Source organism: Falco biarmicus, chromosome 10, assembly GCF_023638135.1.
Source record: "Falco biarmicus isolate bFalBia1 chromosome 10, bFalBia1.pri, whole genome shotgun sequence".
Classification (NCBI taxonomy): domain Eukaryota; kingdom Metazoa; phylum Chordata; class Aves; order Falconiformes; family Falconidae; genus Falco; species Falco biarmicus.
This window is the reverse complement of record NC_079297.1, coordinates 17,242,184-17,268,943: the sequence shown is the minus strand read 5'-3', so window position 1 is coordinate 17,268,943 and position 26,760 is coordinate 17,242,184. Positions and strand designations below refer to the sequence as shown.

Here is a 26,760-nt window from a genome sequence, read left to right as displayed (position 1 = left end):
TCCAGCTTTCCATTTGGCTGCACCGTGATGCTCCTGGTGGTGGGAGAGAAACCAGAGACTGGGCAGCATCCCTGGGGCTGCCTGGGCTGGAGGCTGCTGATAGAGGAGCGAGCAGAAATGTCACGATGCAAAGAGGTTTCTGGGAGGGGGTGTTTATTTAGCATGGGTATAATAGAAGCACTGTTCACAATAATTAAATGGCCAAAAAGGAGAGGGAGAAGACCTTGGCAACTGGAGCTCCAGACAGAAATACAGAATCACAGCATATGAAGTGCGAGGAGCAAATAAAAATATCTGCAGCCAAGGCATGTTTTGGGCATTCCCAAAGCTGGGGCCCAAACACTGAACCTTCAGACTGATCCATTTCTCACCCCAGTTCCCTATGGCCTCAGCTCCCTTTCCTTCCCCCCCACTCAGGACCTTGGAGGAGGTCCTGTCTGGACCTGTAATGCACAAATGTGTCTCAGTTCTAAGTGGCAATCCCTGTGCTCCTGAGGAGGCTGAGCCAGAACCTGGCCATGCCTGGGGGAAGGTGCTTTCAGCACCAAGAGGGCCTCTCACGAACAGAACAAACCTCTCCCAGACCCCTCCTCTCTTAAGATAAGTGCAGGCTCCGTCAGTGAGCGCTGAGGCAAGTCCTGCTTGTCACATGTGCACAGACAGGTTGGGTTTTACTGCCTTGAGCGCAGCCAGTGTCTGTGACAGCTCTTCATTTAATCCTGATTTCTTGAGCCTTTGGAGAGGAGAAGGAAAGAGGTTAACCCCCCCCAAGCTATTGACTGTTGGCTGTGACATTGCACAGTCAAAAAAAAAAAAAAAAAGGACAAAAAGCAGAGCCAGCTTGGGTTTCTTTTCTGGAGTTGGCTGGCCCTGGTGCCAGCTGCCACCTTCTACTTCAGCAAGCAGAGAGCGTGCGGGAGACCGAGCTCAGGGCTGGTCCATGGAGCCCTTGGTGGGGTAACCACAGCTCCATGTTGGGCTCCACGGTCCCGCTCCCTTGGCTGCATGAGGGCAGCAGCAGCACGGAGTGGCTACCCCTGCTGCCTGCTTTGGGGCTGAGGAAACATGTCCCCACATGCATTGGCAGCATGTCCCAAGACAGTGCCAACTGCTTTAGGAAGGCAGTGGGTCTAATCACACTAATTCCAGATGTGAGCAGCTGGTAGAGGTGGGGGGTGGGGCAGCAGGACAGAGCCGGCTGCCACGTGGGCCTCTCCGGGTCGAGCTGCCCAGCACGGTGCAGTCCTGGGGAAGGGCACCTGGAGCAGCTGTAGCTTCACAGAAAACGCTCTCAGACCTCACAGGGTGGGCTAGGAGCTGCAGCAGGGTCACGTCATGCCTGGCCTGTCCTAGGCCCCACGGGGAGTGGCCCTGCAGCTGGAGGAGCACTGCAGCTGAGGTGATGCCCGGGGAGCTGAAGGTCCCTTACCACAGCATCCGCAAGCAGCAGGTAGGGTGCCTGAGCACCTCGCACAGCAGCTGCACGCTGCCATCTCCCAGGTCATTCTCGCTCAGGTCCAGCTGCTCCAGGCTCTGGCTGGTGCTGAGCACAGCACCGAGGTCCCCACAGCAGGCATCGGTGAGTTGGCACTGCCACAGGCTGCCAGGGAAGCGGTTGGAGAAAGATGTTTGGCCATTTCGTGCACACTCCTGCACAGCCAGAAGCCTTGCCAGTGCCGCCTGCCCACCCGCCCCAGGTCCTCTGGATGCCTGGAAATAGTTTCCAGGGAGGACTCGCTCTAGGCTTCTTGTGAGGTCTCTGATGCTGGGTATAATCTCCCCAGAATGCGCAACATCGCTTCAGGTGGGCACAGCAGGGCTGGGCTTCCTCCTGGCTGGGGTACCCCTGATGACCTCTCACAACCACTGACCACAATCGGGGTGATCTTTAAGGAGCAAACACCTATGGACCGCGCACCCGAAATGTGCTGGTGGATGGACTAACAGCAGTGAGGGTACTGCTGCTGCGCCTGGGAGAGCTTTAAATCCTAGTTATCTCATCTGGGTGACCATAAACAATCTCAGCCAGATAATAAGTAAATAATTCTATGGGTTTGAGCTGTTAGCACCCCACCTGTTGAAGCTGTCACACCGACCTGATGTCTGAACGGCCCTGGGGAAGGATGGTGACCGGCCACAAGGGGACTCACCGGGGGAGCACAGGCAAGTCGCAGATGGTCCCTGGAGACACCATTGTCCCCCAGGGACCCTCTGGGAGCCACCCACCTCAGTCTCTGCAGCCGGCAGCCTGGATCCCGCAGCCCCTCACTCAGCCGCCGCACACCCTCGTCCCCCAGCTCGTTGTCCCCCAGCTGCAGCTCCATCAGGCTGGGGCTGGCGGGGAGCATCGTGGCCAGAGCCCTGCAGCTTGCCTCTGTCAGCCGGCACCGCCACAGCCTGCACGGGGACAGGCAGAAGAGAGGGGCCTCATCACGGCTGCCTTCTGAACTGCAGGGACAGTGCCCACAGCCCCCCCTCCACACCAACCACCCCTTTGCCCTGAGGCCAACGGGGCCCCTGCCCTCAGGGAACCTCGCTTCTGTACTTTTGCCAAATCTTGTAGGTTTATCCTCTTTGACTCCCGTCGTTACAGGTGTGGGCAGCACCCACAGCCCCCTGGAGGCACTGGCTAGGGGGTTCTCGGGTCCTTCAGGACCAGAAAGCTGCCACCTGCCCCAGCAGAGGCAGGTCTCCCACCCAGGGGTACTGCAGCCCCCTCCCCTTGGCTCACCATCACTACTGGAGCCCAGGAGCTTAAAACCCCTGCCAGACCGACGGGCTGCATCACCTGTCCCCCTCCTCTGGCTCTGACACTGTTCAAAGCAAAAGTGCTGCCCACCACCCCAGCTAGCTACCCTGCCTCGGTGCCTCCGCCGGCCCACCCAGCCCCCTTCTCCCAGGGGGTCTGCGCAGCTGGGGGTTGTTGCCTGAGCCCTGGGAAACGCTGCCAACTCCAATTTTACCACTCCTGCCGTGCAGCCTCTCCGCAGCCTGTTCTGCCTGGCTTTCTGCTACCTAGAATGGCTGACAGGGAGCTCGTTCATCACTCCAGAGGAAAAAGGGGGTAAAAAGCTCAAGTTTAAAGGCAGATGGGACAGCCAGAGCTGTCCCTGTGGTGGCAGCCCTGGTGAAAGATGGCAGTCACCTCTGCCCTGCAGGGCTTAGGAGGGCAGCCAGCACAGTGCTGTGTAGCCCAGGAGCATGTTACATCTTTCAAGCAACAGGCAGCAACTGCTTTCTATTTTTGACTTGCGGACATCCCACTTGCAGAGGTGCCCACCCAGCAATGTCCCCCATGGAGCCACCCACCTCAGTCTCTGCAGCCGGCAGCCTGGATCCCGCAGCCCCTCACTCAGCCGCCGCACGCCCTCGTCTCCCAGCTCATTGTCACTCAGGTGCAGCTCCGTCAGGCTGGGGCTGGTGGGGAGCATCATGGCCAGAGCCCCGCAGCTTGTCTTGGTCAGCTGGCACCGCCACAGCCTGCATGGGGACAGTGCTGTGGTTAAGCTGGGCTCGATCCCCTGGAAGCCACTTCTTTCCAAAAATCACCTGCTGCTTTTTGGGCCTGGGGATGCAGTCAGGCTGTTTGATTAGCACGGCTCAGGGAGAGCAACGTTGCTCAGGAGGGACAGAGCAGCACCCTGCACACAATCCCACCCCAAAGGTGTCTACTGGGAACAGAGCGGGGCCTGCCAGCTCGACACCCCATACCAGAGCCTTTGCATGCTGCAGTTGGGTCCTGCTAGTGCCCTGCACAGCTCCTGCACGCCGCCATCCCCCAAGGGATTGTCACTCAGGTCCAGCTCCACCAGGCTGGGCATGGTGCCCAGCACAGCAGCCAGGTCCTTGCAGCCGGTGGCCGTAAGGTTGCAGCAGCCCAACCTGCAGGAGAGTCAGTGGTGAGGCTGCCTGTCCGCCGGTGCTGCCGCCCTCCCTTCCATCACCCCAGGTTGGAGCAGTCCTGGGCAGTGTCCCCTGCCTGGGCCCAGGCATGGAGGGGGCTCCTGCCATGGCTCTGGGTTCACTATGTTGGAAAACAGCGGGGAGCATCTTCCTGCCCTCTCCCCATCCTCCCCCGGGGCTGGCACGCCAGTATCTGGTGCTTGCTGCCATGTTGCCTTGTTCAGCATCCCTGGGTGCAGCAATGCTGAGGGTGGCACAAACACACTCCAGAGTGTGAAACACAACCCAGATCCTCAGACTCTAAAGGAAAAAATGCCAAAGTGCAGCCAGGTACCTGGCAGCAATCCCGCTGTGCCAGAGCGTGGAAATGGAGAGGTAAGGTGACCAGGCAGCATCTGCTCAACCAGGGACTAAAGATCTGAGGCCAAACAGTTAATATTGCTTGAATGGGTGAGATTATTCTGCCTCACTTTTGAAGTTTCAGAGAGATTTCCTCTTTCAAATCTCATTGTCCAGTCTGAATCTACACCAGGGGAAAATGGGAGAACACACCCCCTAGAAACACAGAAGGGAAAATGCAGACACCAAGGGATGGTTCATCCCCTTCCCAGAAATGGTCCATGGGTTGAATCTGCTTCTGCAGTTACATGTTTCTGGATGGTGTGTGGCCAGCCCTGCTCCTGCCACAGCACACAGGGACCCAAAAACACACGCAGCTGCAGAGCAAGAGCCAGGGGAAAGATGTCTGGGGTGCACTGAGGCAGCCACAGACAAGCAGACAGCGGGGATGGTAGCAGACACCTCTCCTCTAGCCTCGGCACTGAAAATTAGTTCTCTCTCTTACTTCCCTACAGCACCCTAGCAGAGGCATGGAACTAAATTATATTGATGGACAAGGCAACAATAAGGGTCAGGCCCCCGCGACAAGTAGGTCAGCAATGCCTCAAGCCATCTTCGGCACCAGCAGCATCGGTAAACGGGCCTCTGTCATTTCTTTTTCTTTTTTCCTTCCTCTCCCAGGCTGGCGAGGAGAAGAGGCGAACACTCCCGCAGCCCCCTGGAGCTGGCACCATCCCTTACCGCAGCATCCGCAGCTGGCAGGCGCCGCGCCTCAGCCCCCGGCACAGCAGCTGCACACCACCGTCCTGCAGGTCCTTGTTGCCAGCCAGGTCCAGCTCCACCAGCGTGGGCTTGGTGCTGAGAACGGAGGCCAGAGCGGCGCAGCAGGCGCCTGTGAGCTGACACTGATCAAACCTGCCAGAGATGCGGAGGGGAGCCACGGGGTCGGCACAGCTGCCCGGCCACACGGATGCACCACCCAACCCCTCACTCACACAGCCGCCACGGATGATGTCCCCAACCCGACCACCCTCACAGATGGCCTCCCGGGAGCAGGGGCACAGCCCACCCTGCCGCGTGGTGAGCTGTGGTGGCACGTGGTCACCCCACCCCCCCCATGCAGCGAGGACACCGGCCACTGCCTGCGGCCCCTGACAGTGGCAGGCCCTCGGTGGCTCTGCGCAGAGGTGACTCTCGTCCCCAGCCATGAAGAGGCTGGGCTTGGCTTGTTTTCCTATTTCACCTGGCAGAGAAGAGCAAGGTACCTTAACTTCTTTAATTTACAGTCTGACTTTTCCAAGGCTTGGCAAAGCAGGTGAATGGGTGACTGCTTCCCCTCCTCTTGCTGTTTTTCCCTGAAAACAAATAAGAGGTGCATTGTACTCCTATTTCTATTCCTACTCATAATCTATTCCTTTCCTGTTCTATTCCTATCCTATCCCCATTCTTATCCCATTCTGTGCTAGCCTATGTTATTGTGTTCTATGCTATCCCATTCCTATCCTATTCTATGCTATCCTATTTTATTCTATCCTATGATATCCCATTCCTAGTCCTAGTCCCAGTCTATTCTTATCCTATCCTCTCCCTATCACTATCCCATTTCCTATTCCTACCCCTATATTGCTCTGTGGCCGCTGGCTGCATCCCCAGATTAGACCCATAGGCCCTTGCCGACGTTCCAGGTGCAGTGGGAGGACTGGCCCCACTGCGGGCTCCTCCACATGGTCATCACAGCTCTTTGGGCTCTAAGGGATTCACCACTTTGTGGCTCAGCACCCTACGCACCAGCATGCCTGCTTGGCTGGCTGCGGGCCACCGCAGTCCTCGGGGTCATCCCACAGGAAGGAGCAGTGCCCCAGGTCAAGCGACTCCAGCTTGGGGAAGTTTTTTATGCTGAAGGAAAGGACGACCTGGTCGAAGCGCTTGAGGTTGAGCCCTCGCAGGTACACCCCCGTGAAAGGATCCAAGGCGGCTGCCACAAACTGCTCATCCTGGAGCTCATACAGACAGTGGCAGACCTCCAGCTCGCGGATCACCGCCGTCTTCTGCATCAGAAGAGCCAGGGCTGTTTTCTGGCTGTTTTGAAGCCATGCCAGTAATTCCTGTGTAATCCTGGGGGCAATTTTACACCCAGTCTTCTCCTCCAGCTCCCTCCTGCGTTCCTCATTTAAGAGCCCGAAGAGGAACCGCACAGTTAGCATGAAGTAGTTCCTGGAGTTGCCATAACTCTCCAGCAGCTCCTTCACATCCCTGGTAGGACCGGTGGGGGCTTCCACTGCCTCCCCTTCATCTTCCAGCAGGTAGAAGAGGGCTGCAAAAAACTCCTGGAAGCTGAGGTGGATGAAGCTGTAGGTGCTGACGCAGGAGATGTCCTTCTGGAAGAGGTGCTCATTGAGGAGGAGCGGGAGAGCTTCTCGCTGGTCCAGCATGTACCCCTGCACCTCCTTCTCCTCGAAGAAGACCTTCTGCTTCCAGATGCCACTGGCCGCCAGGCAGCACAGCCTCCTGAGCAGCCTGGGCATGCCTTTCTTTAGCTGGCCGCTCAGAGACTGCATCAAGGCAGAAAGGTAGAGGATGTAGATCCCCGTCGTGGTCCTGGGGCTTTGGATGAGACCCCCGGTGCATCTGAGCTGCTGCTTCATGACGGTGCAGACGATCCAGCACACAATGGGCACCAGGCACATGGTGAAGAGCACCTCATTCCCTCTGACTAACTGGAAGGCAGCAGCCGCCTGCTCCTCATTTCCAAAAAACCTGTAGAAATAATCCTTCCTCTCTGCCTCCGAAAACCCCAGGATTTCAGCGTAGCGCTCACAGTCCAGGAACCTGCCCAGTCTCTGCAGGGCGGCCGGCCTCGTGGTGATGAGCAGGGAGCTCTCGGGCAGGAGCCTCCTGCGGAAGAGGCTGCTCAGGGTGATTTCCACTGGCTTTGGCTCCCAGAGCTGAGAGGACAGCTCAGTCTGGGGCCGGTCGAAGGAGAAGCGGAGCTCATCAAAGCCATCAATCACGAACAGGAGCTTCTCTGGCTGCTCCAGCATCTTAGAGAGTGGTGGAGAGCTGCCAGGGTAGCACCAGGTGATGAGGTCGGCCATGCTGGCCTGGCTGGTGAGGAGGTTACCCTCCCGGCAGTGGATGTAGAAGACATAGTCAAACTCTGTGAACACCTTGTCAGATGCCCAATCCAGCACAATCTTCCTGGCCGTCATTGTCTTGCCCACACCCGCAGCTCCCAGGAGCACAACCACCCTGGGGGTCCAGCCATCAGGGTCGGGCTTGAAGAGGTCACCAACAGCGATGGAGGAGTTGGCTTGCTCCTTCATGAGCTCCGCATGCCTCTGTCCCATGGCCACAATCTCATGCTCCCGTTCCTCTTCATCAAGGTGCTTGTTGACGATTACCAGCTTCAAGTACCTGGTGTTCAGGCTCACGTCATCACCCAGCCGGGCGTTTTGGTCCTTTATGCGGCTGTATGCCTGGCTTATGGCTTTTTTGTAATTCCTCTGGTAATCTGGAAGGGTGGGAGGCCACCTCACATGTCTGCAGACCACCAGGCAAGCAGCAGCAGAGCTCCCCCCACTTCTCCCCACCGGCACCTACCTGGTGACGATGGTCCCAGTACAGCAGCGGGCGCCAGGGCTGGAAGAGAAAGCGGTGTTAGTGGGCAGCACTGCTGAGACCCTGACACCACCAAATCCTCTTCCATCTCCTCCTACCTGAAGCAGCCCCCGGTACGAGGACCTCCAACCCACCACCCTTTCTGTAGCATCCTCCTGGCCCCAAACACGGGATGTTGTGGACGTAACCCCCAGGATGCAGTACCCGGGACCCCACGCAATGCTGCATCAGCCTTCCCACCTTTCTCTCTGCTTTCCCGGAGCAGGGTGGCAGCCTTGCGGAGCTGGATGCGCTCAAAGACGGCTACAGCCACATCCAGGGCGGCCTCCTCACCGTAGAAATCCAACATGAGGTTCGTGGTATCCACGCAGCCAGCCTTCTCCAGCCGCCCCCAGCCAATGGGTTTCCTGCCCTGCAGGTCTCCACGGGCCAGCACATGCCGAAATTTTTTAAAATCCAGCTCTGAGAGGTCTTCCAGGGCCTGGACCAGCAGCTCCCCAGCAGTGCTCGGGGGGCTGCCCCCACTTGGGACGCAGCTCCTGCTGCTGCGCACCCCCATGGGGAGAGCCCTGACACCCGGCTAACACCCAGCCCCGTGCCTGTGATGGGGGGACAAGGTTTGGGGAAATCATCCTGTGAAGACACCCCCCCCCCAGCCCTGCAATGCAGCCCCATCCTGGTCGTGCTGTCTCTGCCCCAGGGGAGCTGTGGCCCCCGCTGCCCCCAGCCTCATCCTCCCTGCTCTGCTCCCTGGGGACCAGGGCTGTGGGGCTGGCTGCCCCCAGCCAGGCACCATGGTTCCTGCCTGCTGTCCCTCCCCTGCTCCCCCAGCCCAAACCCTCCCCACCAGCACGAGGAGCAGTGGGGCAGTCACCCAGGGGCTTGCCACCAAAGCCTCACTAGAGCCATGTCCCACCACGTAAGCAGTGTCCCTACTGCTATGTCCCCGCCAGGAGATAAATGTCCCTTCCAGGAGAGCCATACCCCAGCGGGAAAGCAGTGTCCCCACTAGGAAAGCAGTGGACCTACCAGAAGAGCAACGTCCTCACCAGGAGAGTACCATCCTCACCAACAGACCCATGTCCCCACTAGGAGAGCAACATCCCTCCCAGGAGAGCCATGTCCCCAAGGATAACTGTGTCCCCAGCAATGTCCCACCTGGGTCACAGCCGGGCAGCTGGCCCCGTTCCGGAGCAAGGCCGTACAGTGCGGCCGGGGCAGGTGGGTCTGCAGGGCCGGCCGGAGGCTGTGGTGGCCGGGCAGAGCCCAGCCGGTGAGCAGCACAAGGGCGCCGATTTCCTGCACCAGCAGTTTCACTTTTCAAAGCGTGCTGCTGTTTCCTTCCCTCTCAGGTCAAGGTTCTCACACTTCATGTCCTTTCTGTGCCTCATCTGTTTTTCCCTTTTCTTCTCTTTTCTTCTTAGATCCAGCTCCTTCCCTCTCACGCTGCAGCAGAGGGTTGCACTGAAGGCACAGGGACCTCGGCGCCCGGCTCAGCTGCAGCCAAGCCCAACTCAGATGGGAACATGCCAGCAAGCAAAAACAGCCCTTGCCTGGCCCAGCCAAGGGTAGGCAGTGACTTTTACCACTCTGCCTTGAAATTCATCCTGCCACGGAGCCAAACATCAGTTCTGGCATCCCACCTCCAGGGAAGCGTCGGTCTGGTGGCCCATCACTATCTTCAGCAGGTGATGGAGGTGGCTCTGCTCTCCCCAGAGTGCTTCAACAGGCAGGGGGGTCCTGCACTGGGAACAGGTCACACCACAAGTTTATTTGGTCAAGCAAAAAGCCTCAAAAACTTAAAAAACCTGAGGCTGCTGAATGGGTAACAGACCTAAAATCTAGTGGGACCCACCTGAGCTGCTGCCAGAGGAAGGGGCAGCCTGAGGAGCCACTCTGAAGAGAAAATTCAGGCAGCTGAATCTGGGCTGCAACCCCCACCCCCACATTCCCACCCCCACACAGCCCTTTGCATGCTCCTGGCAATGAAATTGAGCTGTAAGCAAACAGCTGTGAGCAGCTCGATTGCAGAGTGCAACAACCTGTGGGGCAAACGTGGCTGGTGCTGAGGGGGCCCGAATGGGTGGGTGAGTGGGTGGGTGGAGGGGGGCAAGGCGGCAGAGCCCCCACCCCGGAAAATGCTTCTGCGGCCCCCGAGCAAGGCACAGGCAGGAGTATGTGGGCACCAAACAAAACAACCCCAACTCTTTCTGAGACTGAAACTGCAAAAATGCCTCCACAGCAGCTTTGCAGGAGGTAGTGATGTGTAGGGTGTGAAAGGCAGTGGAGAGCAGGCACTGGCTCACCTACGGCTGCTGCCTGCACCAGGGCGCCGATGTGAGCGGTGTGTGTACAGCAAAACTGAAGTATCCCAGGGGGATACACAGCTCCAACTGCCCTTGCTGCAGCCGTGACCCGTCCGGTGCAAAGGCAAATCCCACAAGAGCAAGACCTGCTTCACCCATGGCAAAGCACTTCAAAGCTGTAACTCCTCACCTTGGCATGGACGTGCCAGGCTCAACTCCGAAACCCACTTTGGGTTTGGGATTTCTGCCACCAGCTCATGACTGCAGAGAGCATCAGCCGAAGGAAAAATGTATCTTGGATGGAGAGACACCCAAACTTAAGTCAAACCAAGCCCTATTGCTGCCAGGATGCCGGGGTGCTCCCTTTTCCCCGAGTTTTACTCATTTTACCGCGATGGCATTCAGGCTGGATTAAATTAGTGCAAACTCATTAACGGTTGTGGAGCATTTTATTCTTTAAAAGAGTCAAGGACTGGTCTAATGTATTAAGCGTGATGCTGGGGAAACTGAAAGCCAGTCCTGCTCAGCACTGACGTTATCACTTAGGTATCGGTGGTGTAGCAGCCGGACACACGGTGGGTGCGGCGAGGCTTTGCAGGGTGGATGGGCATTTGCCCTGCTTGGTGGTCTGCTCGGCACAGCCGCAGGCTGCGGCGCTCACCCGCTGCCCTTCCTGTGCACCTCCTGCCCCCAGGGGAGAAGCTCGGCTGTGGTTTGGCAGCTGCCACCCAAACCGGCATGGGTGTGTTGCATCAGCTCCCGACTTAACAGAACTATATTTTAGCGTTGAACTATATGTTAAATAGGTATGTGCATAAAGTTTAGGTCAAGCTGACTCACCCCTCTCAAGTTGTCAAAACTGGTGAATGGAAGGGCTTCTAGCCATGGGAGGCAGCCCTGGGAAACCACCAGCCGATGGGGAAGAGACCACCATTACCTAAACTGTGCAGAAAGAAGCTACAAGTGAGAAACTTGTGACCGCAAGAGGAGCCAAGCTGGTAAGGTGTTGCAGTCCACAGAAAATTAGTTGGAAGTAGGACAAAGGTAATTGTGGGCAGTGGGAGATCGTGACCTCTGATGCAAATAGCCCCCAAAGAGAGGGCAAGCCCCCACCTGGGGAGCATGCAGGGCTGGCAGAAAGCTCCAGTGGTGTGCCGAGGGTGCGTGCTGTTTGCACTAGAAGTGACAAATGTGTAACAGTCCTGTGTGTGAACGAAATGGGTACCCAGTGTGCTACAAATACGGCAGTGCTCTGCTGCACACGTGTGCTCTCCAGTAGCTGGATGTGCATACTAGGAAGAAAGATCCCCCACGCCCCCAGCGCTGCAATAAACCAAGGTGGGCTTTCTAAACTATCGTTCGGCCTGGAGAGTTTTTGTGGTTACAATTTTTGGCAACACGGGAATGGGGCCTCACCAGCAGCCTGAAATGAAACGGCTCCGTCCCTCTCTGCAGCCCCAGCCCTCTGCCATGCTGCTAGTCAGCCTTGGCCCCTCATGGGCACGCTCAGCAGTGGGGGCCAGGAGAGGACTGGCAATATGCCCGAGCCCTCCCCATCACTCCCCGGCATGGGAAGACATTAGCCTCCGGCATCTCCCACAGTCCCATTCCATGCCCAGGTGCTCACAGTGGAGGCAAATACAGCAAACCTTTTTTGGTTTTGAGTGCCAGAGGCACTGGTCCGGGCACCACAGCAGCCAACCGGCCTGGCTTGGGGCTGTGAGAGGCAACGCTGGGGGCCAGGAGGGTGCTGTGGGAAGGACCGTGTGTCCTGCTGCTGTCTCAGGCTGCCAACCGAGAGCTGTGCTGCCTGCTGATGTGCCGAGGTGGCTGGGGGAGCTCCTCTTTGTAACAGCTTTGACCACCCATCATAAGAAGAGATGCAAACATTCCTCTCCTTTCCTCCTCCTCTCCAAAGCTTGAACACATACAGGTTGAATGAAACAAGCTATCAGATGCTGCCTGCCCTGAAAGAGACAAAGCCCTGAGTATAAGGCAGATTTATTGATCCAGGGTCCTTGGAGCCATCCCAAGCTCCTGGGGGCCAGGGTCACTGAGCCTCGGCGAGCCGGCTGCAGGGGCGGGGGCTGCCTTACTGCCACAGCTCCTGGAAAAAGGGGAGGGGGAAGGAAAATTGAAAACAGAGGGGGGTGGAAGCAAGCTTGGAGTGATCATCCAAAAGGCCAGCGCCCTCCTGCATGTGGTTTTGTCCCAGAAATGCTGTTCCGATGAAGCTGGACTCTCACAGGAGGGCTCCATGGGCGAGCTGGTGGAGGGCAGCCCGGGCTCCTTCCCACCCCGAAGGCGAGCATCCTAACCCTGGATCCAGGAGAGCAGCTGGCAGCTCCTTTGGGGATGCTGCCCAGCCACCATGGCTGTGACCACCACCCAGCTCTACAGTGCCACTTGGCCCCACGAGCCGTTGCAAACAAGCCCCAGCCAGGGTAATTTGCTGGTTTATTTGCTGCTAACATAGTCCAAAAGGCTGGGGGAGTGGAAAAAAACTCGGCGCTAATAGATGCCGGGAAGAGATCTGCAGCCAGGCTTGGGTCTTATCTCTAATTATGTATCTGTCTGAGCTGCAGCTGGCTCCTGGGATGTCTGGGTGTATTCAGCTCCTGGAGTTTCCCTTGAAGCCTGCTGGGAGCCCGGGCTTCAGGCACCGAGCATCGCCAATTAATACCCACCGCGCGGAGAGGCGGCTGTGTGCCGTCTGGCTGCAAGCCGCGGCGGCGAGGAGCCGTCCCACGGGAAGTGGGGAGCAAACAGCCCCTGGGCAATGCTGCTGGAATACCGGGATCAGGCGGGGCCGGTGGTTTCAGCTGGGAAAAAGAACAACTCCATGAAAACAGCAGGAGAAAATTAAACCGAGGAACCCCCCGCACACTCCCCAGATGCAGGCAGGCTGGGTTTTGAAAGTGCCTCCTTTCCAAAAACGCCATAGCCATGGTGTTGCGATGTTTCCAGAGCTAAAACATGGGCATCCTTGTCATCCGAAAGGGCTGTTTCTGTGGTAAAAAGCCAGCCACTGGGAGGAGAGCGGCTCGCTAAAACCTGCTCCGTCCCCTCCCCATCCAAAAGGAGAAGGGAAACAGAAATTTTCAGCTCGTGTGGAGCGAAACAATCAGTGTCAACCTGAGGCATTTTCCAGGAGAAAAAAAAATAAAAATGACAAAACCCACATCTCAGCTTATAGCAGGCTGGAAGGGGGTTTGTGTGCTGGGTTAGGCAGGCTTTTAAATGGGAACGCATTCATCCCTGCTGCAGCCACCGCCGCTGCAACCCCACCCCAGCCGGCGGGTCCAGGCGGCCTGGATGCATTAGGGTGAAAACAGCCAGGAAACATCGCTCCCGGTTTGATGCAGGCTGCCTGCTTCTTCCCCTCTGCCGATATGTAATTTGTTTCTGTTTTCAGAGCCTGGGAAACCCTGAATCACCCCATCCCACGGAGGATGCCTCCCCAGGGCCAGGGGTGCAGGGAGGGCTGGGAACTACCCACTCCATCTCACTCGGATGCCTCAGCCCTTTGGGTGCAGGTCCCCCCAGCCTGGCCAGGGTGTCCCCGGGGTGGGGGCATTTCTACCCGCTGCCATCTCCATGTCTCCATTGCTCCGGCAGCTCCACATCCCGCTCTCCTGTTGCTCAGAGATGTGGAGGCAGTTGCTAAGAGACACCGAAACGTCAGTATCTGGCCCTCAAGGAAAAAAAAAGAGGAAAAAAAAAAAAAAAAAGAGACAGAGAAAGAGAGAGACAAGGGAGGACGAGGAGGAGGAGGAGGGGAGGAAGGAGGTGGGGAAAGACCTGCTCCCATTGCCAGGCTCGGCAGCAGCCTTGGCCGCTGCTGCAGGAGCCGCTCTCCCAACTTGGCGGCCTCCAGGGTGAGGGCGGCTGCCCAGGGACCCCCGGCCCACCACCCAGGCCCGGCGGCCGCAGGGAGCCAAGCCCCCGCTCATCTCCTGGCCAGCGTGAGTACCCCGGGGGACCCTGGCACCACCGGAGGGCTCGGGGGGCCTGTGGAGAAGGGGGGTGGCCAGGCCGGTGGGGTGGGTGTATGTGGTGTGGTGTGTGTGTGTCTGTCCATCCCCACCGTGCCGGTAAGATGGGGCGGTGGGGAGAGGATGGAGCCAAGAAGGCCAGGGGTGAGGGAGGAAAGAGCAAAGATGGCCAGGCGAGGGCGGGCTCGGTGGGCACCATGGGTGGGTGCTGGGGAGGGGGATATCCCCACAGGAGAGCTGAGGGGAGGGTGTCCCTGGCACTGGGCTGAGGTGGTGGTGGCAGGGGGCTGGCAGGCAGGCTGGGGAGCAGCCCCCCCCCCCCCCAGCTGCTGCCACTGCTGGCCAGGATGAGCTGTCCAAGGTCAGCAGAGGTGTGGGGGCTCTTTTTTTGGCTGAAATTCCAGGGGAGGGGGCTTGGAGGAGCAGGATGGCCCTGGCAGGGGGGGCACGGGGAAGGCGGGGGTGCCCCACACGGCCACCCCAGGCTGCACGAGCCGCGGCCCCCCCAGCAATGCGTGTGGCTAGCACGGCTTTCTGCTGCCCCTCTTCCTCGCAGGCAGCTGAGAACGGCCCAGTGCCCACCAGCACCCCAGGGCTCGCAGACCACCGTGCCCCTGCGGGGGGCGATTTAACGTGCCCCCCCGAATGTCGCCGGGATGCCTGGAGCATCGCGCTGATAGCCCAGAGCCTGGCCCCGCTCGCTGCCGCTGCCGGCGGCCCTCAGCGTGAGCCAGGCGGGTGGTCCCTTCCCCGTGGCAGGATGGCCCCGTGAGGGTCCGGGCCTCCCCGCCGGCACTCGCTGGGTGGGGGTCTGCCGCCGCCCCGCCATGCTGCTGGGCCCCTGGCTGGTGGCGGCGGCGGCGGCGGCAGTGGCAGTGGTGGCGGGCGGCGGGGCGGGCTGCCCGGTGCTGTGCACGTGCCGTGGGCAGGCAGTGGACTGCAGCGGGCAGCGGCTCTTCTCGGTGCCCCCCGAGCTGCCGCTGGACACCGGCAACCTCAGCCTGGCCCACAACCGCATCGCCAGCATCCCGCCGGGCTACCTGGCCTGCTACGGCCAGCTGCGGGCCCTTGACCTGCGCAACAACTCTCTGGCGGCCCTGCCGGCCAGGCTCTTCCTGGGGGCTCGCCGCCTGGCCCACCTCGACCTCAGCTACAACAACTTCAGCTTGGTGGCTGCCGACATGTTCCTGGAGGCCAGCGGGCTGCTGCGCCTCGACCTCAGCCACAACCCTGGCCTGCGGCGGGTGCACCCCCATGCCTTCCGCGGGCTGGCCCAGCTGCGGGAGCTGGATCTCAGCTACGGGGGGCTGTCGGCCATCAGCCTCGATGCCCTGGAGGGGCTGCCGGGGCTGGTGGGCCTGCGCCTGGGGGGCAACCCCTGGGTGTGCGGCTGCGCCATGGAGCCCTTCCTCAAGTGGCTGCGGGGACGCATCCAGGGCTGCGCCTCGGGTAGGTGCCGCCCGCGCGCCCCCCACCCCCAACCCGCCCGCACCACGGGGCTCCGGCGGCCGGCCCTGATGCCGCTTCCCCCGGCAGATTCGCAGCTAGCTGAGTGCCGGGCCCCCCCTGAGGTGGCGGGAGCCCCCCTGCTCTCCCTGACGGAGGAGAGCTTCCAGGCCTGCCACCTCACGCTGACGCTGGACGACTATCTCTTCATCGCCTTTGTCGGCTTCGTCGTCTCCATCGCCTCGGTGGCCACCAACTTCCTGCTGGGCATCACTGCCAACTGCTGCCACCGCTGGAGCAAGGCCAGCGAGGACGAGGACGTTTAGGTACTGCCAGCAGCGCCGACAGCCCCCCAGCCCGGATGGCCCGGTGGGGGCACCTGACTGTGCCTTGTCCTCGTCCCCTCCCACCGCCCCCCCCCCCGGCTGGGGTGGTCCTCGAGACATCAGCCTGGCCATGGCAGGGGAGACCTGGGGACACGTCCTCCTCCTTTTGGCCCAAAATGGGGAGGTTTTGCCCTGGCAGGCACCCTCCAGGATTGTTCCACCCGCACCGTGAGCTCAGACCCCCCCGCCTCCTGTTGCCACTGCCCAGGGCTGGTGAGGGCAGTGGCATGGGGTCCCACAGGGGTCTCATAGGACCTGGGGGCTGCAGCTGGGAAGCAACCCCCCCTGCTTGGGTGAGAGACCCCCAAAAAGTGGCATGTGCCTTGGGGGACACCAGCCACCCTCCCGGGGTGACAACCAAGGAAATCCGCGCTTTCCGCCCAAAGGCAGCACCGCTGGACCCCCCACGAATCCCACCCACATTCCTTGAAAAGATGGGGGTCCAAGCCCAGGACCCGGTGCCAGCACCCAGCTCAGCACCACTGCTCCCAGGGGAGGGACCTGGGGGATGCCTGTGGTGTGCCAGTGACACCGGACCAAGCCGGGACAGCACCAGGGCCGTGGTACCTGGCAGCAGGCCAAGCTGCAAGCACCCCCCGGGGATGGCTTTCCTGGCCACGTTTTGTTTTTTGCCTTTCTCTTCCAAAGTCTCACACAGGTTCCGGGCCAAACCAGGCACTGAGCATCGCCCGGCAGCTGGGGAACGCCATCGCCTCATCCCTGCTTGCCGATGTGGGAAGGTTGGGAGGCAAAAGGAACTCCAAAAAAAAGACAAAAAAGAAAAAAAAAAAAGAGGAAAAAAAAAAGAAAGCCAACGGCCCCTCTGTCCAGCTGGGGTGGCCGCTGTCCCTGTGTGTGTGTTTTACACTGTCTTTGTGGCCAGTTCTGCAGCCAGCGCGCGTCAGGCATGAGAGTGGGGCTGAGGGGGACACAGCGTCTCCCAGGAGGGGTCTTCCCATGAGTTGTTTTATTTTTCTTACCTTGTCCCCCCCTGCATGAAGGTAGAGTCTAGATGTGGGTGCAGTTTAAAACCAAACCAACCCAAAAAAAGGGGAAAGCAGGGAATAATGAGGCAATGTGCTGGCTCTGTGATGCCACCTCCACTGCTGAGCACCTCCCGGGGCTTGGAACCCCGGTAGCAGCGTGGAGGCAGAAGGGTGGGTGCATCACCCTGGTGCTATGCTGGTGGTGAGACCCCATGGGGACATGACCTCGCTCAGGCTCCCCAGTCCCTCACCAGGTCCTGTGCCAACCCTGGGGGAGGCGGGTGTCCCGTGATGGGCCACCCTGAGCTGTGGTGAGGCCGGGCTGCACCCATGGCGTGATGGCACCCATGGTGAGGTGGGACCCGCAGCAAGGTTGCACCCGCAGTGGGCTTGCACCCATTGCGAGGTTGCACCGAAGGCACGGCTGCACCCATGGCGAGGCTGCACCCCCACTGTGGCTGCACCCCCCAAGCCCTTCGCCCACAGGAGAGCAGCAGCCCCCAGTGCCGCATGCTGGGAAGGGGCACTTGGGCTCTTTTTTCTTTATTTTCTTCTTTTTCTTTTTTTTTTTTTTCTTTCTTTCTGGTAAGTCTGAGGCATCGCCCAGCACCCTCTGGATGCCGAGGACAAGACACATCCCTGCACCGGCGGTTCCCGGCCTCATGCCAGGGGACAGTGGAGGAAGAGCCAACACACCTCCCCAGTGCCCCGCTCTCCAGCCAGACCCATTTTCTCTCTCTCCGAAGCAAAAACGGCCTCGCCCTCGCGCTTCGCCCTGCACCTTGGGTGACAGATTCCGTCAGCATCGGACCAGGCGCCAGTGCTGGGCCCCACGGTGCTGGGCGCGTGGTGGGTGTCCCCGCTGCAGGGCCACCACCTGCCCAGCAGCGAGCTGGGGAGCACCCGGGGAAGGGGCAGCCCCTTCACCCCCCTCCTGGCTTCTCCCCTGTGCCTCACCCTCGCCCGCAGCCTCTTTGGCCTTTCCTTTTATTTTCCTTTTTTTCTTTTTCTTTTGTTTGTCTTTTTAGTTTACTGTTTCTCTCCTTGTACCTTTCCTTGCCTTCCCTTTCCTTTCCTTCTTTCCATCTTATTGACTGTCTTTTTTCTTTTCTTTTCTTTTCCTTTCCTTTTCTTTTCTTTTCTTTTTTCTTTTTTCTTTTCTTTTCTTTTCTTTTCTTTGCTTTGCTTTGCTTTTCTTTTCTTTGCTTTGCTTTTCTTTTCTTCTCTTTTCTTCTCTTTTCTTTTCTTTTCTTTTCTTGTCTTTTTCTTTTTTCTTTTCTTTTCTTTAGTTTTTCTTTTCTTTTCTTGTCTTTTTCTTTTTCTCCTATTTTCTTCTCTTTTCTTTTCTTCTTTTTTTTTCTTTTCTTCTCTTTTCTTTTTTTCTTTTCTTTTCTTTTCTTCTCTTTTCTTTTCTTTTCTTTTCTTTTCTTTTATTTTATTTTATTTTATTTTTTATTTTTTCTCTTTCCTCTCCTCCCTCCTTCCCCTTTGCCCCCCTCCACACAACACCCAGCATGGGTGGATGGGAAAGGCGAAGGTGGAAAAGCCGAATCCCTCCCCGGTCTTTGTACGGAGCACATTTTATAACCGCAGACTTTTGTAAAATGTCAAGCACTTTTTCAGAGCCGAACCTCAACAATAAAGAGCATCAGCGCAGCCCGGCTCAGGGCCAGGGCCACGTGTGTGTGGCGGGGCCATGCGTGTCCAGCAGACACGCGTGTGTGGTGGGGCCATGTGTGTGCGGCAGACACGCGTGCGCGGGCGGCAGGGCTGGGAAGGCGGTGGCCACAACCTGCAGAAGGCATCAGCCGTGTTTTTCCCCTCCTGGCGCTTCCTGTTATTCCTCCAGCAGCAGCTCCTGGCCCCGGTGGGGCCCAGCTGCCGGCAGCCGGGTCACCTCTGTGTCACTGCGCTCCCCAGGACCCCCCTCCCACCCCAGGGCTGTGCGAGCAGGGGGGGACGCGGGGGCTATTTTGACTTGCTGGAGCCGAGAGGTCGGGCAGCAGCTGCACCATGTCCGGCTGCCACAGGTGGCCCCAGGGGAGCGGGCTGGGGGCAGCTGCCGGACAACAGCAGCCCCTGTTGCCCACCCCAGCCGTCCTGTTCACTGGGTGTTGGCAGCGCCAGCTGTGGGGGCTGTGGGGTGCCCGTGCACCCCTGCACCCCCCAGTGTGTCCTCAGGGACTGCTGCAGCCAGCTGGCCCCCCATCATGTCACCCCACTGTCCCAGTGCCCACCCGCCCATCCCTCTGCTGCCCATCCACCCATATGTCCTTCCACCCATCCATCCCTCCATCCATCCACTCACCCATCCCTTCATCCTTCCATCTGTCCATCCATCCTTCCAGGCATCCCTCCCTCCTGCTCTCCCTCTATACATGCCCCCGTCTTTCCCTCCCTCCCAACACCTCCCCATCCATCCCTGCACCCATCCATCCCTCCCTCCACATACTCCAGCCCCACCTCCCTTCCCAAACCTGCCCACCCACCCAAACTTTCCCTCCATCCACCTCTCCCCCCACTTTTCTCATATGCCCTTCCCCCATCCCCTCCCCAACCCAGGAGGGTCACACAGGGACGTGAGGACAACCGGCCCCTCAGGGCTCCCACACAGTAGCTCTTCCCCAGCCTTTCACCCCCCCGGCTGGCTGAAGGTGCTCCAACCCCTGGAAACACAGGAGAGACAAAAAAAACCAAACTCCTTCCGTCTGACACGATTTGCTCTCTTTTAGCCTCCCCAAAGTCCCAGCACTTGCCACAACCACCTGAAGGTCCTTCTGCTCCTAACACAGGGCGGGGGGTGGGGGGAATCAGTCCCCCCAGGGGGTGCTGGGGCACAGATTTCGGGTGGGTCGCCCAGGGTTTGGCATGGTGGGGACACACTGGGGCAGGGGCCACTTAAAATGGCACCACCCCATCACCTTCTCCGCAAGCCGACGCCTCTCACCCCATAATCATTTTCCCAGCTATTTCTGAGCCGTGAGGTCAGTGGAAAAGCTCCTCTGTGCAGTGAGGAAGCACAAATTCAGCACATCCACGTTTTCCCAGCACAAATGGGAGTGGCAGCCCCCTCCCCACCACGGTGTGGGGATGCAGGGGTCCCCCCTCCATTTGCTTTGGGGTGGGATGTGTGAAGGCAGCCCAGAGCCAGGCTGTAAACAAGGAGGACACTTCAAAGGGGACACCCGGGGACATCAGCCCAGCTTAGCACAACACCAAATTATTTCAGCACCCCCAGGCGGGATGCGGGTGGGGGGAGGGGGGGGAACTGCCTGCTTGGCCTTTTGGTGGCTTGAGAAAGCAGCTCGGGGCTGGGAGGCTCCCTGGGATGTGGGGAGCTGGTTCCTGTCCCTATCCCCATCCCTGCTGGCCGTTCATCCATTACCCTGTGCCTTCCCCTTGGAGCCCACACATGCTTTTAGCTCCAACCAAAGGTCCCTGTGCAGAATAATCTCCTTTTTCTCCAGCGCCACATCCCCACGGCACATGATTTGGGGACATCTGGCTGTGACCCACAGACCCCAGCCAAGCCTGAACCCGCAGCAAGCCAAAGCATCGCTTCTTCAGGATTGAGGATCCCCAGACTGACCCCCAGGGAGCACACCCCCATCCCCCAGCCTTCCCAGGGTTTTCCAAGGATGCTCCAAGTCTCGGTAGGGTCCTGTTCCCCATCCCCCAAAACCATGGTCCTCAGCTGTCCCCCCTCTATCTTCCCTCCTCATCTTTCCTCTGCCACGCTGCTGCAGGAAGGCAACACCTTCCTTATCTCCTTCCGACGGGTGGTCCAGGCCCCCACTGTGCCTTCCCCCAGCCCTGGCTCCAGCCTTGTTTTTTTCTGAAGTGTCCCTGCATTTCCCCCCAGAGACTCCTCAGCTAAACATTTCCCTCCTGGAAGGGAAAGGGAAATCTCCAAGAGGCGGATAGAAAGTCAGCGGCTCCTGTCTCCGCTGGCAGTGTGCCCTGCAGCCATTTCCGTGCCCAGCCACCACGCTGGGAGGAAACCAGCCTCACCGGCTCCCCAGCAAAAAACGGGGCCCCCGCCACCCCCTTTAGTGCTGGGGTATTTGGGAGTGGTGGTGGGATGGAGGGGTTGAGGGATGAAGGGGTGGAGGGATGGAGGAACAGAGGGAGGGAAGGGAGGATGGTGTGAGGGAGGGATAGAGAAAGAGGGAGAGAAGAAGGGAGGGAGCTATGGAGGGCAGGAAGGATGGATAGAGGGAGGGAGGGGTGCATGGGCGGGTGGACAGATAGATGGACCGGTGGGTGGATGGATAGTTGGATGGCTGGTTGGAAGGAGGGAGGGACTGATGGATGGACAGATGGACTGACAGAATGACAGACCGGTGAGCAGTAACAGGGGTTTCTCCAGGGCGAGCCAGCCTGGAAGGCACCTTGAATGTAAACACGCTTTGCCCACACTTCCCTTCGGGCCGTGGCCCCAGGTGCAGCATCTCCACCCCCACCCCTCGAGGCCCCCAGCTCTCAGATCAAACCAGAACCATGGGGAAACACCCCAAAAATCCCCAGCCAGGGTGGAAAGAGCCACCGTAGGCTCCCAGCCCTCTGGCTGGGTGGCTTATCCAAACCACAGCCCCCAGCAGCCCCCTCCTCTATTTACTTCACTAAGCCAAAGGGCCGTCCCTGGGGAGAGGTGGCTCTGGCTGGGCTGGCTCCCCAGCGAGGTGGTGGCAAGCAGGAAGGTTAATGCAGCCCCCCCAGACGGGAAGCTTCCCAAGGAACCCAGTAATGAATCCCGCATCCTTTCCAAGCAGGAACAAAGGCCAAGGAGACAGGATAGTTCATCATGAGTAAATGAAGGATGTAAATAACAAATAGGGGGAAGATTTATTTAGAGCGAAGCCTCAGGAAACGGTGGGGGCCAGGGAGGGAAGTGGGAGAGGAGCCATTTAGTGGCTCATCAAAATCTGGGGTTAGTGTGGGTCAGTGCCCTGCCCAGTGCCCAAACCCACCCACCCCCACCCCCCCAAACCCGAACTGTCCCTTGTTCCCATCCCTCGGGGTATGGGTATTTAATAGCATCAGCATCCCATTTTCACACCGCTGAGGTGTGTCACCCAGGGCTTGTTCTGGTCTCAGATAAGGAGGAGAAAATCCCGAAAATGGGATTTGGTGGGACAGGGCAGCTGCCTGATGCAATCAGAGCTGCAGGGGCTGGGGGGGTGGGGGGTGGGGGCTGGGGCAGGCAGGTGCCCACCCCACGTGGGACACCTTGGGGAGGATTGCACTTCTTTTGGTGCTAAAACACCCACATCCTGGCATGCTGTGATGCTCAGATGCGTTGGGATGGGAATTTTTACATTTTCCAAAGTGTGTGCTGGGGAAGAGACCAGCAAGAGTTTGCTCTGGGCTCGAGCACCCAGCGGGGTCTGGAGGGGTCCGGGGGGGGTACACAGGAGGGGACACGGGCAGCCACAGGGTGCAGGGACACTATACTGCGCGCACACACACACACACACACACACACACACGTGCAATACACACCCTAAAACCCAGTCATGCCCCCTCACCCCCCGATACCGCCCCACATCGCCTGTCCCCCCCATCCCATCCCATCCCATCCCATCCCATCCCATCCCATCCCATCCCATCCCACCCCCCTAGAGGGAACAGTGCACACCCTGCTCCATTTTTAACCAAAATTCATTTATTTGGTAGAAAATACAAAGCCCTGTGGGTGCTGGGGGGAGCCGCCCCTGCCCGAGCCCCCCAGGGGCTTCTCTCAGGGTCTGCCCGGCCCCTGCCTCAGTTTCCCCTTCCCACGAGCAGGGCTTTCCAGTGGGGGGGTGTGTCCCCAAAGCAAGCCAGGCTCTGGGGTGAGGAGGAGGTGGTGTGGGTCCCCCCAAGGAGACCAGCTCAGGGGGCACCGGGGGTGGATTGGGGAGGGGGGTTAGGCACGGAAGAGCGTCTCCTGGGTGGCGGGGTCCAGCTTGCCCCCCAAGACCGGTGCCCCCTTGCCGCCGGGGGGGTGGCTGTGTCCCGAGGAGTAGCTGGCGGAGCGCTCGGTCCCAGGGCCAGGGGTCCGGCAGCAGAGGAGGGCAGCGCAGGCGTGGCGGAACCGGGGGTCGAAGAAGGCGTAGAGGAAGGGGTTGAGGCAGCTGTTGATGTAGGCAATGCTGGTGCAGTAGGGGTGGAGGTTGTTGAGGAAGGCGTGGAAGCTGCAGGACCATGGCAGCACCTCCAGATCCATCAGGACGTAGAGGGTCTTGACCAGGTGGAAGGGCAGCCAGCAGCCCCCGAAGGCGGCCACCAGCACAGTGATGATGGTGAGGAGGCGCTTGCGCTTGCGGGGCCCCTCAGCCCGCTCCCGGCGGAAGTGGCTGGCCACGGTGCGGGCGATGAAGAAGTAGCAGGTCAGCATGACGGCGAAGGGGGCCACGAAGCCCAGGGCAGTGGAGGACAGCCCCAGCCCCACCTCCCAAGCGACCTCTGTCCCCGGGGTGGCCAAGCCCCCATAGTCCATGTAGCAGGTGATCTTGTTGTCCCCCTCCAGGGCAGCTGCCCGCCGCAGCACCAGGGCTGGCAGGGCCAGCAGAGCCGCCAACACCCACAGGGCCACCGTGGCCACCAGCCCGCTGACCCGCGAGCGCAGCTTGGCAGTGGCCAGGGGCCGGACGATGGCCAGGTAGCGGTCAAAGCTCAGCCCCGTCAGGCAGAAGACGCTGGCATACATGTTGACAAAGACCAGGTAGCTGCTGACCTTGCAGGCGGCCGTGCCAAAGGGCCAGTGGTAGCCCAGCCAGGCATAGGCGGCCCACAGAGGCAGGGTGGCCACGAAGGTGAGGTCAGCGGCGGCCAGGTTGGCGATGAAGGTGTCGGCCGAGCGCCGGCGGTCCTGCCCACCCTTGAAGACAGTCCAGAGGACCAGCCCATTGCCCGCTGTGCCCAGCAGGAAGACCAGCAGGTAGATGGTGGGCAGCAGGGCCAGTGAGGGGCCCCATTCGACGTACTCACACTCCGTCTCGTTGTCCCCGTAAGCGTAGGTGTCTGCCGCCTCCTCCATGCCGCCGGCCGCTGGGCTCAGCTCAGCTCAGCTCATCCCGGGCTCACCGAGCTCCTCCGGCCCTCTGAGCCCAGCCCAACGGATCCCACCGCGTTACCTCCCCTTCCTCCTCCTCCTCCGCCCTCCTCCTTGATGAGACAGGACGGATGGATGGGGGAGCCTCTGTGGGAAATTTCACAACTCCCCCTCCACTCTCCATCTGGCTCCTTCCTGGGGGGTTTTACCAAGCTCTCACCCAAGTGTCAAAGTGTCAGCCCCCGAGATAACCCCCGTCGCCCTGCTGCAGGGCCATCACCTCCTGGGGCATTCCAGTTACCCCACTGGCGCCCAGGTTTGGTGCCGTGGCTTGGGGAGGGGGGACTTGGCAGGGCTGGAGGGCACAAGGGCCGACGACAGACCCGCCACCCTGCAAGTCCAAATTTGTGTTGGGGGTCTCACCTTAGGGGCGTTGCAGTCAGCATTTTGCATTGGAGTGGGGCTGCGCCTGGGGTTTTGCATTTCGCATTTGGCTGTTGCATGGGGCAGTTTGCAGCAGGGTGTTGCACTGGGTGTGGGGGCTGGGGGGGGGCATTTGGCATTTTGCATTTGGTGTTTGGCACTTGGGATGTTGCATTTGGCGTTTGGCATTTTGCACTTCAGATTTTATATTTTGCTTCCAGGGGGTTGCATTTTGCAAACAGTCATGGCGCTGGGAGGGTCCCACATTGCTGGGGCCCTGTTTTGAGCACAACATTGCTGGGGAGACTATGCGTTTAGTAAAATTCCGGGGAGGGGGAGCTCCAGGATTCCCCCCCATGCTTCAAAAAGACCATTTTAAGGCATCATCTGCTGCAGGACCAGATGCCAACCGGGAGCCCTCGCTGCGCCCCAATTCTGTGCTTTGCTGCCCGGAGCAGGAGCTCAACACAACAATGCCTTTGGCCAAGCCAAGAAAGAACAAAAATCACCCCCACCCCAAAAATAAAATATTTGGAGGGAGCAGGAGGAGGGAAGCTCCCTGCTGCAGCAGGGCACAGCCAAGCTGTGGGACGGGATCATCCCACCGGGGCTGAGCTCTCACAATTACTGTTTTGGGGAAAAACACCAGAGAAGCTGAGCGGGACTTTGCAAAAAGTGAAATTTGAAAAGCCACAAGTGCCCGGGGAGGCGGGGGAGGGGGACCTTGGGCTGGGCAACAGGCCCGGGGAGGGGGGGGGGGCAGAGCTGTCCTCCACTGTCACGCGCTGTGGGAAGGTTAGTGCCACCCAGGCGCTGGCACAGTGGAGGAACTGCGGGGATGGAGCTGGGGGGTGCCGCTGCTGTGAGGGCAAAGCCCCCTAGAGACCCCCACCGGCGCAGTGGGTCCCTTTTCCCAGCAAAGTGGTGTAAAGGGGGGGGGGTGGGGGGGGTGGGGTAATTCAGTGCCTGAAATGCAGGGGGGGGAAGCTCCAAGAGGTCTCCAAAATTAGCAAAACCGAGCAGTACGGGAGGGAGAGGTGCTAGGAACTGGGGGTGCAGGTCGGGTGCCAGTGGGAGCCCCAGAGCGGTGGCCACGGTGGCCACCAACCCATCTGCCTGAAGGGGACCCCAAAGCCATTGGCCTGGAGAACAAAGCAGGGCAGAGATAATGAATAATGAGGTATCTGATGACTCGGGCCAGTGGGATGGAAAGGTGTCCGTTAACCCTGCAGGGTGAGGTGCCAAGTCCAGCACGGTCTTTGCAGAATTAAAATTAAAAGGTGCTAAAAATCGACGCATAAATGTGAGGGCTGCTGATTTAAGTTAAAACCCTAAGTTTGTTTAAAGAAGGGACAGACCCCCACACAAACCGAGCCTGACGAAGATGTTACTTAAGCCTATTAGCTAATAAATGGAATAAAATAGGGAAATAAAAGAAATGCTAATTAGACCCTTGGTATCGCCAGAAACTGCTACAAAGGGAGATGTTCCAGCCTGGGTAATGAAGATCACTATTAATAATGATTTCCACTATTTTTGTATTCTGTGGGTAGCACAGGAGAACAGGTAACCCTTTCCAGCCCCGCTGAAGTGATGCCTTGCCAAAAAGCTGCCAGTGACGCTGAGGGGCTGATGAGTCCCGTCACCCTCTCACTGCCCCACCAGTGGGGACAGCTCTGCTCACACAGACCGCAGTGCCACCCGGGGGTCCTGGCACGGTCCCTGCCTGTGGGCCGACCCACTGCAGCCTCCTGTGGTGGGCTGCAGCCCCCCTCCCCCCCTCCTTGGGTTTGCCATGGCCTCTGGCGGCAGGCTGGTGGCCAGGGCTGGGCAAAGGGCCCCAACACCACGGGGAGGGGCTGTAGGCAGGTGGCAGGGCCATGAACGAACACCGTTATCTGCAGCACCATTTGGCAGCAGGAATGGGACTGGGGGTGCGGGGAGGGAGTTACGGGGGGCTTGGGGCGCCCAGCCCAGCAGCGAGGGGCTCAGCGAGGGCAGAGGGGCTGCCCTCGGGCATCCACAGCCCCATCCCAGACAGTAGCAAGAGGCTCTGGGGACATTCACTCCCAATCCCTGGGGAATAAATCCCAGGGCCCATGTCCCTCCCTGCCGGCCCTGCACAGGGCAGCCACCGTCGGAGGCACTCGGAAGGGAGAGGCTGGGATTTCGCTACAGCTCCAGGATGAAGCCAAGGGCTTGGCGGCAAGCAGGAGACCCCGACCAGCTCACGGCACAGAGCTTTGCCAGGGAATAGCTGATCCCATCAACTGTCCGCCGGGTTCCTTGGATCCACATGACGCACAGGGCTCGGCAAAAGCC

The 26,760-nt window shown here is 59.5% G+C and overlaps 3 protein-coding genes across 4 annotated transcripts; 1 reads left to right on the top strand and 2 right to left on the bottom strand.

Annotated features, from left to right (window-relative positions):
* Position 1: 1 nt before the first annotated feature.
* NLRP6 (NLR family pyrin domain containing 6) lies at positions 2-9,933 on the bottom strand. 2 transcript variants are annotated; one of them, XM_056354854.1, is made up of 11 exons: positions 8,890-9,933; positions 8,101-8,459; positions 7,843-7,881; positions 6,031-7,753; positions 5,508-5,597; positions 4,984-5,157; positions 3,712-3,882; positions 3,310-3,480; positions 2,227-2,397; positions 1,430-1,600; positions 2-733 (listed from the first exon to the last, which is right to left on the bottom strand). In XM_056354854.1, the coding sequence occupies exons 2-11, from the start codon at positions 8,417-8,419 to the stop codon at positions 646-648; spliced, it is 3,117 nt and encodes a 1,038-aa protein (XP_056210829.1). In that variant the 5' UTR covers positions 8,420-8,459; positions 8,890-9,933; the 3' UTR covers positions 2-645. The 2 variants fall into 2 exon arrangements, with proteins under 2 accessions (XP_056210829.1, XP_056210828.1); XM_056354853.1 differs by having other exon boundaries at positions 8-733; positions 9,019-9,933.
* A 4,777-nt stretch (positions 9,934-14,710) lies between these two features.
* LRRC55 (leucine rich repeat containing 55) lies at positions 14,711-16,785 on the top strand. The gene is made up of 2 exons (XM_056354724.1): positions 14,711-15,610; positions 15,698-16,785. The coding sequence occupies exons 1-2, from the start codon at positions 14,989-14,991 to the stop codon at positions 15,931-15,933; spliced, it is 858 nt and encodes a 285-aa protein (XP_056210699.1). The 5' UTR covers positions 14,711-14,988; the 3' UTR covers positions 15,934-16,785.
* Positions 16,786-22,622: 5,837 nt separating this feature from the next.
* On the bottom strand, positions 22,623-24,078 carry APLNR (apelin receptor). The gene has a single exon (XM_056355042.1). It carries the CDS (start codon positions 23,998-24,000, stop codon positions 22,888-22,890), a length of 1,113 nt encoding a protein of 370 aa, XP_056211017.1. The 5' UTR covers positions 24,001-24,078; the 3' UTR covers positions 22,623-22,887.
* Positions 24,079-26,760: the final 2,682 nt, after the last annotated feature.

Bases quoted from the DNA above. Each gene is read 5' to 3' on its own strand.
- NLRP6 (XM_056354854.1), bottom strand. From the start codon at position 8,419: ATGGGGGTGCGCAGCAGCAGGAGCTGCGTCCCAAGTGGGGGCAGCCCC. The intron at 7,882-8,100 runs GTGGGAAGGCTG...TTTCTCTTCCAG, and splicing joins CCGGGAAAGCAGAGAGAAAG to CCCTGGCGCCCGCTGCTGTA. The intron at 5,598-6,030 runs GTGCGTAGGGTG...ATTTGTTTTCAG, and splicing joins CCAGCCAAGCAGGCATGCTG to GGAAAAACAGCAAGAGGAGG.
- APLNR (XM_056355042.1), bottom strand. From the start codon at position 24,000: ATGGAGGAGGCGGCAGACACCTACGCTTACGGGGACAACGAGACGGAG.
- LRRC55 (XM_056354724.1), top strand. From the start codon at position 14,989: ATGCTGCTGGGCCCCTGGCTGGTGGCGGCGGCGGCGGCGGCAGTGGCA. The intron at 15,611-15,697 runs GTAGGTGCCGCC...TTCCCCCGGCAG, and splicing joins CATCCAGGGCTGCGCCTCGG to ATTCGCAGCTAGCTGAGTGC.